General features: G+C 36.8%; 1 protein-coding gene across 1 annotated transcript in view; it reads right to left on the reverse strand.

Annotated features, from left to right (window-relative positions):
- Positions 1-355: 355 nt before the first annotated feature.
- Positions 356-13,914, reverse strand: part of Psmd14 (proteasome 26S subunit, non-ATPase 14) — an 80,603-nt gene continuing 67,044 nt past the window's right edge. The window contains exons 10-12 of the mRNA XM_038336890.1: positions 11,944-12,069; positions 3,361-3,423; positions 356-749 (exon numbers count right to left, since the gene is read on the reverse strand). Of these exons, the coding sequence (XP_038192818.1) occupies positions 651-749; positions 3,361-3,423; positions 11,944-12,069 (288 nt within the window). The 3' untranslated portion in view covers positions 356-650. The remainder of the gene's footprint in view (positions 750-3,360; positions 3,424-11,943; positions 12,070-13,914) is intronic.

Raw genomic sequence — 13,914 nt, forward strand, 5'->3', positions numbered from 1 at the left:
AATTGTAGAATATACTCTTCAAATTGTGATAGTTTAAAATTGCCCACCTTTTAAATGAACTTTTCTGAAATCCTGAAAGTGTAATATGTTAAGATATGAATATATAATGCTGGCTTGAGAGAAAGGCTTTTTTTTTAAAAAAAAAAAACCAATATTTATCTGGGTTACTCACTAATGAGGAAGCCACTCACTAATGGCGATCACTAATTTGTGAAGTTTTGTTATCACAGTGATGCTTCATGTGTTATAAGATTTCAAAATGCGATGAGAAACATAGCTTTCTGTGAGATTTCCAAAGTACTGTCAAATGTTATTCTGTCACTTCCACCCAGTGCCAAAAAGACCTCGGGAGACATGGATTGTAAATGTATTTTATTTTGTAAGCAACAATCAAAATATATTTGTGCTACTGATTTTTTCAAATAGTAAATGGGGTCTTAACAAAATTTGTCCACTTTGATGTATTCCTGAACAACTTTGGAATCTGCAAAACCCTGACTAAATAACCAGAAGCAACTGCACAACTGAGACGGAAGTGGCACAGGTGACTTCCACGCCACCACATCACCTGCAGAGCTCCCTACACTGTGAGCATTAGGACAATGAAGGAAAATACACTGAGAGTGTCACTGACAGCTCTCTATGTTGCTTTATTTAAATACAACAGTATCCAACATTGCTGCCAAACACTGGACAATATTTGAAGTCATAAGCACATCCACATGTTCTTCCAAATGACGTTTGGGATCCTAAAAGAAAAAAGTAAAAGAAGAAAAAGATAGCTGTGTTACTGGTAAACTACTTTTTTTCCCAAGAGAAGATTAAATTAGTAATGAAGCCTAAATTTACACATATTTTACCATTCAGCTTTTCTAACACATTGTTACATTCTTGATTGAGGCTTCTAAATTTGTTAAACAGAAACTAAAAAAATTACCCAATGAAAGACAAATTTGTGTGATCAATGTTAGTTATAGATAAGTTCCACAGATTTTCATAAAGGGTAACAGGTAAAACTCACAATCACCTGATTTTTAAAAGGTACCTTTATGCATTTGTATATGCATGAGTACATTCTGTCATTAACATATTTTAATGTCTGATGAAGGTTTATTTAAGGTATAGGTAAGTAGGTAATATGAATAATATAAATTGTAAAAAATTGTAAATTCTGTAAATCTTAATATTTCAAGAGAATTATTCAGAAATATTCTTGGATCAAAAGCCACTGTAATTGAAAAATTTAAATATAATTTGGATTTATTCTAAAATATTAAGAATGCTTCATCCAGCTATTCTGGAAAATTGTATCACTGGAATTTAAACAGGCATGACTGAAACCTGATCAGATCCATTTTAAAACAATGTTAAAAATGAAACTTAAAATTGCACTATAATAAAACAAAAGAATTAAATGTTTACTATGTTTAAGGACAAATAAGTTATTTCAGCTAAATTTGAAAGCTTAAAATAGATATTACTAGCAATAAGAAATAATCTTAAAGAATTATTTTCTTTTATGTGTTTTAAAATACCTAAGATTTGTAACTTTATATAAGTCTTCTTCCCTGGCTTGTATAACTCTTAGCTCTGCTTCTTCATAATTTCAACACACCAATTTCTTACAACTGAAAGAACAAACGCTACAAGGGATTCAGTGATTAGACTACGGTACTATTAGGGCTGGCCCTGAACACACTCCAGAAGAAGGCACTGCAAAGGCCAGCAGGAGGACAGCAGGCAGTGACCTAGTTACCACTGTAAAACATGGGCACCTTGCTCAGGCCTTAATCCCACACTTGGGGAAGTAGAGGCGGGAGTATTTCTGAGACTCTTGATGCCAGCCTGATCTACATAGCAAATTCCAGGAAAGCCAGGGCTACACAGTGAGACCCTGCCTTAAAAAAACAAAACAAGCCACCAAAAACAAAACACCATGATTCTGATGATTTCTTTTGCTCTTGTTTTTTCTTTTTTGGTTGTTGTTTTTGTTTTTGAGACAGGGTTTCTCTGCTTAGCCCTGGATGTCTTGGAACTCTCTCTAAAGACCACGCTAGCCACAAACTCAGAGATCTGCCTGCCTCTGCCTCCAGGCGGGCACCACCAACACCTAGTGACCCTGATGATTTCTAAACCTCATCAATTATACATTTTCTAGTTTCAATTTTAATTTAGTCCTTTCATTTTCCTGTGGGCCATTAAAGAAAATACACAAGAAACCACAGCCTCAGAAAGTAATTTATTTAGTGAGTTCTAGAGAGGGTAATGTTCCAAACTGGCAATCTAACATATATTAGATGAAAATAAGCAGAAGAAAAGGAAAACAAGGCTGATACCCACAGACTGGAAAATAAGATGAACTTCATTTTATACTGATTTGAAAGTACTCATTTTTAAACAGTAATAATTAGGATGTACTCGTATTTGAGTACATATCACAAATCTATAATTTATAATAAAGTCAGACCTTTGCCCCTACTACTCTGCTGGACTAATTGGTTTTACAGTGAATCAGTAACTCATTTATCAGTTATCTACATTACTTGTGGCAGCTGGGTGATTCTTAGAGATTTTCCATCCAAGAATGGTCCTGGCCCAAACCTACATAGCTTGTGAGATGTGATGGGATCAGAGCATATGGTAGGATGGCTGAAAGCAAAGACAGCTTAGTGTCTTGCATCTGAAATATCAAGATTCTGCCAACATCAGCAATATGATAACCATGTTCCATGAAATGGGGAAAAATGTAATCAACATTCTTTAGAAAAACAGTCTAATTAATCTGTAGATTCTTTTAATTGCTGGGTATGTTCCCCCATCCTCTGATAACCAGGTTTAAATATATATTTCATCTTAGCAAGGGCAAAGGAATCACTATTTAAACCCTTTCTCACCAAGTAGTCAATAGAATTCTAAACTTTCTCAGGGTGTCAGCTATACAGTAAAATGTATCTTTAAAAATAGTTACATATGAAGTAAAATTATAGGAAAACTACCTACCTACTGATAAATATATCATTAATAAAATCATTATTAGTTAAATAAACCTACCATCCTTTTCATTTACCTCATTTACAGTAAAATTAACTCAGGACTCAAGTGTCTTTTAATTTATTTTTAGTATACCATTTTCACTAAGGATAGTGTGTCACAGGTAGAGATTTATGATTTATTCTCTACAGATAACAAAGAGAATCTGATATCTAATAAATATAGTAGCCTTTAAAATTTTACTATGTTTAAATGACAGAAGAAAGATGTAGTATAAATAGACAAGAAAAAATGATAGTCCCTAAAATAGTCTTAACGCTACAAGAGCATGTTAGCACATGACTGTATAACCTATTACAGTCTCCTCACCTGCTTGCCAACATTCTTTATTGCCAGCTGTTCAGGTGTCATCTTATCTTCTTCTTCTACAGCCTGTGAGTGAACACAAAGGAGAGATCTGAATTCTGTATTTACTTTTCCCACTGAAGAATAGCCACCAAAGCAAAGGTGATCATAATTTCCATTCAAAGCATCTTTTATTAAAACAATTTGTTGAATAAAGTAATTTTGTTAATCCAAAACAATCTTCAGGGTAATGAAAACTATTAATTCCAACATTTAGAAACACTTAAATATATAAACAATACCAGGAAATATCACACTGGAGCACTGAATGGTACCGGAGAGATGGGGAGCTGGGAGTATGGGGTAGCCTCTTTGCTACTAAATTCCTCTTTTTCTGCCCTCCTCCCCTATTTCCCCCTTCAAATTCCCATTTCTCCTTCATTTATTTTGCCAGTCTAGCCTGTGTGTATATATTTGGTTAACAGTAAGGATCAAAAGATCTGCTGAGTTTTGATCTAACATATGTCATCGTAAGTTAATCACTACACATCTTTAAATTTCTACAATACACATTAAGAAAAAAACTCACAATTCCACATGAAGTAACCATAAAGAAATAATTTCAAGTTTTTAGCATTAAATTAATTCCAGAAATTAAAAATCAGATTAACAGCACATGAAAACCATCTACTACTTCAGAGTTAACTACAAATTCTTTGTGAGTTACAATAAGCTTTCTAGTAAAAATCCCTCAAACTAATGAGAACATCTAGACCAGAACTGTAGCCTTGCCCTCTCGAAACCATCCCACAAGCCTCTCACAGAGAGTTTCAACCTGACCGAGTCTGCATTTGGATAGTGGGTATATTAGGCCTAAAGATAGAGCCTGTATCTGGTGAACTCATGGTCTATAATATATTCATGGCATTCGATAAAGAGAAGATGAAGAGACTTAAAGATCACCAACCTCCATAATGCTACCACAGCATTTACCACAAACGGTAGAAAAGGGGTAAAATAGTGGTGTCAGAAAGCAGGAAACCCAAATCCCAGTGAGGGTTAGATTTGGACACTCTAAACTTAATAATCTCACAGCTGCCAAATTTCTTCATGTGTGAACAATGAACATGTAGGAAATGCAATCATCAGACATTTCCCATAAACTGGGAAGTTTGGCTGTATTTCACACCTTCTTAATAGTTTTGTAAACAGAGAACTTGAAAATGAGCAAAGATGGCAAGTGTCTAATTTTATAAATGGACAAACTATCTAGAGAATTTTCACCAGTAGAACCTGCCTAAAGAGAAAAGATGGTGACTATCTCTTGTGTCTGCCGGTGACTAGAGGGTGCTTATTTATAACGTATTAGGAATTACATTCAAACCTGAAAGCAGGAAAAAAAATTCAAGGCACAAACACTCCAACTATAATTCCCCAGACAGAGAATATGTTCATTTTCCAAGTCAGATGTCACTCTGTTAGTCCCTGCTAGTTATGAAAGTATTTCTAACTAGGAATTGCTTTCCCTACTTTTCAATGTCTTATAAAAATTGACTGAAAGGCAATATAGTTTATCTTTCTAAATTACTTTCAAAATTGTGACAATGTACTTTGCTGCCTTGAAAACGTGTTAGATGAATGGATGATTCTCCTGAGTGTGTACTCCATACCCATTCAGCGTTAGCTGTTCCACACACATGGCAACAACAGTACTCACTGCAGTACTGGAAGGAGGCAAGAGTTTTGGAATTTGGCTCAAAATACCAATTCACATATAATCAATAGAGAATATTTTGGATTAATATAAGTATCAAAGATGGCAAATATACAAAGATAAAAGTCAAAAGCACTTAAGCCTTTTAATATTATTTGAAAGGAAAAATATGATAAAAAAAAAGCACCGATAAAATTTTAAAATCTTGTACAACATTTAACCACTTTAGCAATTAGTTTTTCCACCCCCAATAATTAAAGAGAGTTCACAAACTCTTTGAGAAGTGCAGATGGTAAAAAGTACTCCCAGCCATGGGTGCCATCTGGGAGAGGAGGAGCAGCTGCAGATTCAGGCATACACTAAGGTTGCAAACCCCCACGACAGGAGATGTACGCACATCCCTTCCAGTAGAAGAGAGACCTGGTCACGCCATCCAAGTCCTCAGCATTGTCTCCCTTACCTAAGTTACCTAGATCTATCTACCATCTGGGCAAACCCAGTCTGTCTTCACTCACAGTTCTAATCTGGCTAGTCCCCAGGAAAAATTAAGAAATGGTAGCAGCAGAAACAAATGAAATTCAGGCACAGGCAGTGTCCTCACTAGGGAACTTCTGTGTTTATGGCAACTTCTGTGATTTGGCTTCAAAATTTGCTTTTGCATTCGTGCTCTTCGGTTTACTCAACCAACAAAAAAGCACTGAAAATGTTTGTGGCTATTCACACTAGAAACGTTTTTAACAGTTTATCAACAAAGACCCCCAGATGGCTATCCCATCATGCACGGTCTGCACAGTTTTAAGAAATTCTTGGAATTTGGTCTGCTATGTGATCGTAATCCCCTCAAATGTACCCTCTATCTTAAAGAGACTTTTACTAAAACCATTAACACCATTCTCTTTTTTCCTACTAATGATCAAAATTTTCAAATGAACAATATCTCAAATTTCATCATTATTTATCTTTTAATATAGACTGGATCCTTGGCATGTCACTAGCATTCTTGACAGATAGCCACAGAGCAACTCTACTTTTCTGAACACCTGTACAATTAATTACTCCAACACCTGCTTTCTCTCCTGTCCCTTAACCACTGCTTTTTAGCATGTCTTTTCCACACATACCTCTGAAAAGCCCTTTTTTCTTTACTGACATTCTTTCTTCATTCTACAACATGTTAAAATTTCATTTAAGTACACGCTTTCAAACAGCATCAATAGAGCAATTTATTTTTCATGTAACAAAGGACAAAAAAGCTAGAATGGCATATATTTGTTTTTACCAGTAAACAATCTCTGTGTAACTGCTAAGTGTTTATTTCTTTTGTAATTTTAAATTTTATATCTCATAGTGAATATAACTAAAACTAATAATGATTAGAGAGGCAGAAAGTCTAAATAAAAGGCTTTTACAAGATATATTTGGAAAGCAAAAGTGAACAAACATGAAGCAATATGTAAACTTTCTAGGACAGAAGAAACATGACCAAAAAGGACAACAAAACTTTTGACAACTACCACCACTACATTGCAGCATATGTACGCATGCATAAGTGTGTCTATGTATATACGTATGTATGTTCTTGAGAAAGGGTGTCCTGAAACTCACTATGACCAGGCTGGCCTCAAATTCACAGATCCACCTGTCTCTGCCTCTGAGCGCTGGGATTAAAGGTGTGCGCCACCACTGCCCAGACTCACAGTAACATTTTTAAGGAGGAAACCTCATTTCTTTAGATGGTGCATCATGAATAGTAATAAAGTTAAATACATGATTTACCAGACAACCTCACACAGAACCTTTGCAAAAATCTTAACAGGGAATCCAATTTTAAAGCATAATAAAATCAAATAGGGGATATAAAATAAAGATCCCATGAGTATGTAAACATTTGCATATATAACAGCAATTTGTAACCCAGTCTTTTGAAAAACAAAAGGGGTTTTGGTAAGCTAGCATAGTGGCACACACCTCTGATCTCAGTACTCAGAAGGGAGAGGCAGGAGGATCTGAGAGTGAGGCCAGCTTGGTATAAATATTAAGTCCCAGCCAGGGTTCTGTGAGAGATTCTGTCAAAAGAGAAGAAAGGGAGGAAGAGAAGTCTGGTAGTATCTGCTAGCTGCCAACATCCATCTTCCTTTCTTTTTATTTTGTCTGATTTTCCTACAGGAATCAATGTTCTCAGCTATAAGACTACATTATATAGACTTTCTTGCTGCCAGGGGTGCTCACTGGGCCATGTTCTGCCAATAAGAGATAATCAGGCTTCTGGCTGGACTATACAAAGGCTCCTAAAAAGGATTCATCCCTTTGGTTTTCCTTTTCTCCAGTTGTAAACTTAGGCTTAGCAGCAGCACTGTACCTTATGATGATTAAGAGACGGATGTCAATACAGTGAAAGTAGAACAGAAAGACAGAAGGAATCAGAATCTGACTCTCAAGTTTCAAACTGGCCTTAAAGTGTAAGAGAGAACTTTAATTATATTTAAGCAATTGCTATTTTGAGTTAACATGACATTAGAAATTTAAAAAGCAGAAAGTCAGGACTTACATAAGTATAGAATTTTCTATCTCCTATCTTAAAGATGACAATGTTACTAAAACAATGTTGACTTATGACATATATTTAAAATAAATATCACTTTCAAGGGACTGGAAAGATGGCTCAGCTGTTAAATGCCCCTAGTATTCTTCCAGAGAATTCATTCAGTTCCTAGCACCCATATGGCAGTTCACAACCTTCTGTAACTCTAGTTCCAGAAGATCAAATGTCCTCTTCTGGCCTCTCTGGGTAACAGGCATGCATGTGGTAAACATATATACACACATACATACATACATACATCATGCATATTCACACACATAAAGTACAACCTGTAAAATATTACAGAATACTCCTACTGGCAGCACGTTTCATAAGCTTTTAATATTCAAAGTTTTGTCTACTTGTTTGTTTTTTTCTTTAATAAGGTAGAAACTTTTTCATGCTAAATACCATTTTTTCTAATTCTTTTGACCATTTGTTTTAAGAAGCATTCTAACCACCTATAACATTCCTGACATAACAGTTCTGAAAGGGGCTGGAGAAATGGCTCAGAGGTTAAGAGCATTGCCTGCTCTTCCAAAGGTCCTGAGTTCATTCAATTCCCAGCAACCACATGGTGGCTCACAACCAGCTGTAATGAGGTCTGGTGCCCTCTTCTGGCCTGCAGACACACACAGAGACAGAATATAGCATACATAATAAATAAATAAATAAATAAACAAACAAACGAATGAATGAATAAAAAGTTCTGAAAGTTATCTCCTTATTCACTTGGATTTGTTTCATTGCAAATAATCTATCACATTACATGCAAATAATAATTTGACCCATTTTCCTCAATATTTACATCATGTTTTTCTTATCTAAGTACATGAGCACAAAATTTTCTACCTAATAAATATACTTAGTTTATATGAATTAATATAAAATTATCTCATTTATCTAAAAAGTAAACTATCAGGCAAGATTTTTGTTTCTGTGGGGGTTTGTTTTGTTTTCCTTGAGACAGGGTTTCTTTGTATAACAGCTCTGGCTGTCCTGGAACTCTCTCAGTAGACCAGGTTGGCCTTGAACTCAGATAGCCACCTACCTCTTCTTTCTGTGATTAAAGGTGTATATCACCATGCCTGGCTTCTATGGTATTCTTGAAATGATCTTTTGTAATCCATCTTTTCCACTATACATTCATTTACAAATATGTAATGAAACATTAGCAGTTTTAAAATCTAGCAGCAGCATTTTAGTCTCCATGGATGAGGGTTTGGAACACAGTGCTGTGGGTGTTATAGCCCAGTCATTAGAAAAACCATGTGAGGTATTACAATAATAATCAAGCAGAACTCCTGTATGGAATTCAGACCAGAAGAATTTAATTATCTCCAAACTCATTTTACTTTAGGACCTGACTGGCATCTAACAATAATTACCTTAGTTTTTAAAACCCAGGCAATTAAAAAGAATGCCATGAAAAACTGGTAGTATGGGCCTTCCTTGTGTATTTTAAGTGTTACTATAAAAACTTCACCGTTTTCTTTCAATCACAGAGGGAATTACATCCCCAAATTTGGACTCTTCATATCACAGCTTACACACTGTTTTCATTTTTTAACTAAACCTTACAAGATTTTTAGTGCTACAGAGATTTTTAAAACTGTAATATAGGAAAAAAAACTTCTATGGATGGGCAGCAGTAACCATAAATAGGTTATTTCCTGGCAGAAGGAAATATGAATTTACTTAAATGTAATGTTACAGAGAAATAAAAATCATTCCTACAGTCTGCTGAATAACACTTGTTCTTTCTTTTTACAATAAAAGGTTAACTACTTTAAATGATAAACTACTACTTTCTCTCTTCATCATCCCCACAGCATGAAAGCTCCACTAGAAAAAGAACTCGCTTACCAGGGGGTTCCAGCTGAAATTATGCTCTAGGATACACTTGTCCAAACCTAACCTAACTGCATGTAGTTTTTTTTGGAGACCCCAATGGCTTTATGGCAAACCTTAGTTCTTCCAATGACCTGCTATTACATTTGGTGAATCTTATATACTGTTTCTTGTACAGTAATTTTTTTTTATATACTGTAGTATTTAAAAACAAAGTTTTACTTTCTGGTATAACAATAACCAGTCTTTTGTTTTGTTCTGGCTTTTTGAGACAGGGTTTCTCTGTGTAGCCTTAGCTGTCCTGGAACTCAGAGAGAGAGATCCCCTGCCTCTGTGCTTCCCAAGTGCTGAGATAAAAGGTGTACACCACCACTGACCAGGTTACAATAATCAGTCTTAACTACGACCCCTAAATCTTGAATTTCAGCCTTTACTATTTATTAATTTCTTTTCCTTTTTTTGTTTTTGTTTTTTGAGACAGTGTTTCTCTGTGCGGCCCTGGCTGTCCTGCCTGGAATTCATTATGTAGACCAGCCTGGCCTCAAACTCTGCCTCTGCCTCCTAAGTGCTAGGATTGAAGGCATGTACCACCACCACCCAGCATTATTAATTTTCAATTCCACATTTCGAACTGTTGAAGAAATGTAACTTTGGATATTTATATGTGTATCTTGGTAAAGGTCACAGAACTAGAAAGGGAGCAGTGAGAGGGGAAACAACAGGAAGTGGGGCAGGGAGGACAACAGAACACGTGACATCTAAGTGGAGAGGAAATAGGGAAGGAAGAATGGGGAGAATCAACCAAAACAGAGCATGTAAAAATACCACAAGGAGACCTGTTATTTTGAATGTCCAGTTTTTGAAAAATACCTTTCTTCATTCCTTTCTATCTACACTGAAAAGGTTACCGCTACCAACATCCTACTAGTCATGTAGGCAGGAAATGTTAAATTCGTCTTCGGTTTTCCTCTTTTCACAGAATTCAACCAGTGAGGCCTCCATCCCCACTGCCACTACACAACACAGCCAGTTAGTGTAACTCCTAAAGTCAGGCTCTGGGTGTGCTGTGCCTCCTATTCCACCTCACACACACTCCAGGCACACGCACCGTTTTCTCAGTATATCCCACACCTTTTCTTTTTCCCAACCTCTCCTATCACCAGCTTCAAAACTCTGAAAGCTATGATTTCATCCTGCCTACTCCTGAGTTTGGGCTTTTTAGGCTCCACATACTTGTTAGGAATTGTCTTTATGTGTCTAGTTTGTTCCACTTTGCCATGTCTTCCAGGTTTATCGTGTTGCAATGACAGGACTTCTTTCTTTTTAAAGACTTAACAGTATTATATTGTGAACACACACAAGGGGAGAGAGAGAGAGAGAACTCACATTCATTTGTTGCTGGACACTAGGAGACTCTGTGCCTTGGCAATTCTGAATACTGGTCAGCAAACCTGTCTTTACCTACACAACACTGTCCTCTGTGCAGCAACCTACGCTGCACTGTCCCCACACCAAGCTTCTCTGCATGGGCTGGGAATGCAACTCAGGCCTTTACAGACTGCACCATCTTCCCAACCCAAAACCTACACGTAAATATTTTCAGGGAGTGTGCATAATGATCTTTTCACGTGATTTTTAATGGCTCACATAAAGTCAGTCTTCCCTAGTCACTGCTCTTTTTCCACAGCACTAACTATGATATACTACGCTGTCCTCGTTTATGTTCTCTTATAGGAAGTAAGCTCTCTGGGCAACAGGGATTTTAATGTCTTACCTTTTTTTTTTTTTAAGCATGCCCCAGTGCCTGGCATATAGTAAGTTGCATATAGTAAGTTTTCAGTAAATACTGATTAAGTGAAAAATGTAAAAGGTCACAAAATAAATTAGATGTAGCAAAGAAAATTATTATTTAAATTTTTGGAGACAGGGTTTCTCTGTGTAGCCCTGGCTGTCATGGAACTCACCTGGTAGATGAGGCAGGCTGGCCGCAAATTCAGAGATCTGCCAACCTGTGCTTCCAGAATGCTGGGATTAAAATTAAAGGTGTACGCCACCATGCCTGGCTTATATTTTATTTATATGTACGTGTATTTACATGTGTATGCCATGTGCCAAATCCTCTGGAGCTGGAGTTAGAGGCAGTAGTCAGCTGCCTAACATGGGTGCTGGGAACCACCCACGTTCTGAGCTGAGTGCAGCAAGATGCTCTTGACTACTAAGACGTCTCTCTAGCCCCCCAGCTGCCCATCTGAAAAAACCCAGGTGCCTTTGTTCACATACTTTCTATAGCTACATTTGCAAAACGGTACAAGGTTTGGGGAAGAGTCTAGATTGCCTATACATCAAGTATTTATTTTCTAACCTACAAAATAGGTCTATTTTTCATTATTTATCTTATAAAACCACTCGGTACCTAATTATACACATTTTAACAGTTATGAAGAAAACAAATGATTTTTACCTTATTATAATTCTTGGCTAATTCCAACATCTCTTTTACCACTGATTCATTGTGTTTACAATGTTCACTGTAGTCCTCAAGTGTCAATCCTTCCATCCAACTCTTCTTATGCAAATTTAACAGCATCTAAACAAAAGAAAATTATTTTGTTGCCTTAAAAACATTTCCTTCCTTTCTCTGTCTTGAGAACAAAAAGATTTCACAAAAACTAATGAATTTAAACTTAATTTTATCCGATCAAATAAGCACCAATTGGAAATATCCTAAATTTATACCACTATACCCAGGTGCTCCAAATCTACGCCCATTGCCTCTGTACGGTTACTCCATCTCAAAGGATTTACATTCACTTGTCCTTTGCATAGCAGAGACAGATGCCTTTCCTAACTACACTAAGTGAAAAACACCGTCTCACATTATGTGAACAAAGGTATTTCTTCCCTTGTCTTACTATGTTAATTTTATAGTGTCTATGAACATTTTCTTCATTATTCAGTTAACATTTAATATCCTCAGGATCTAGCTAGACTCTTAAATCACACACAGGTTTGTTATAAAAACTTATTTACTTGTTGACAGGACTGAAAAATAAAACCAGGAAAACCATCACAGATATGTTTACTTTTCAAACACATCAATAAACTGGGATTAGGCTACCAGTTGAGAATCTAAACAACTTAGATCCTCAAAGTGGACTCAAGTTCAAAGACTTCATCAAGAATGCATTTGTGTGCACGTGCAGACTCTGGGGCAAGGGACGGGCAGACCACGCACTCTGGAGCCCAGAGTGGCTTCAGACTCACAAGCTCCCCAAAGGCTACAACCCCTCACCTGCCTTACAAATTGATGGTTTTCTTTTACTACGATTATTTTTGGGGGTGAGCACATGTGCCACACCATACATGTGAAAACCACATGGGTGCCAGGTACTACTCTGGTCATCATCATGTTTGGAACAAAGCACCTATGTCTGCTAGGCCATCTCACCTGCCTAAGTTCATGCTATTCTTTGTGTGTGTGCATGTTTCCCTGATTATCTTCCTAGAATGTTTCATAAGACTTACTACTTAAAAGAAAAAAATCTACATATATGTAAGTATGTGCATGTGCCCGGAGAGGCCAGAAGAGGGCACTGGATCCCCTGGAGCAACTTGATATGGCTGCTGGGAACCAAACTCCGGTCCTTTAAGAGCAGGACCACTGAGCATCTCTCTAGGCACATTTTTACAGTTTTAAGATTTTTCTTTAAAGTCATACTCTAGAATTTGCCTTCAATCAAGCATTACCACTGGATTTCAGGTTTTTCTTTTGCTAACTGACTGCATGATGAAATGTGAAGCAAGCATCACAACAACAGACTGCTTGATGCTGCTGTGCCCCTCCCACCACAGCAGCTCAGTTAGACTTCAGTGCGGAGGACTTGCCTAGTGTGCACAGACCCTGCCTTTAGTCCCTGACAGCAGACTGACAGACACCCCCAACAAACAAAGAAGAAATACCAGTGTACTTTAAATTGCTCAATCACAAAATTCTCAATATATAACTTCTGGAAATACTCGGGTTTGCTCTTTTGTTTGTTTTTTCATTATACTGCTTAGAGGTTTGCAGCTACTTATGATAGGTATTCCAGGAAAGTATTTACTGCTGGAAACAAGTCACATGTCAAAACCACTATGAGGCTTCTTCCTTTGGTCTCAGGGGCAAGAACAACATATGTTAAACAGAAAAAGAAAAAAAAAAAAAGAACAAAACAAACAAAAGAAAACAAAACCAACCAGGGAATATTATGCCCAAGTAATTCCTATTTCTTTGCTTACTTTCCATCTTCTCTATGTCCCAGCTTTGTACCAATGGCTGCAATCACCCATGCTCTACACTGGCCCATAACTGAATGCTGAGAATGGGATTTTACCAACATAGTCACTACAAGTGTCAAGACATCCCTACCATGCCTGGACAAGGATTCCACTG

This window comes from Arvicola amphibius, chromosome 7 (assembly GCF_903992535.2).
Source record: "Arvicola amphibius chromosome 7, mArvAmp1.2, whole genome shotgun sequence".
Classification (NCBI taxonomy): Eukaryota; Metazoa; Chordata; class Mammalia; order Rodentia; family Cricetidae; genus Arvicola; species Arvicola amphibius.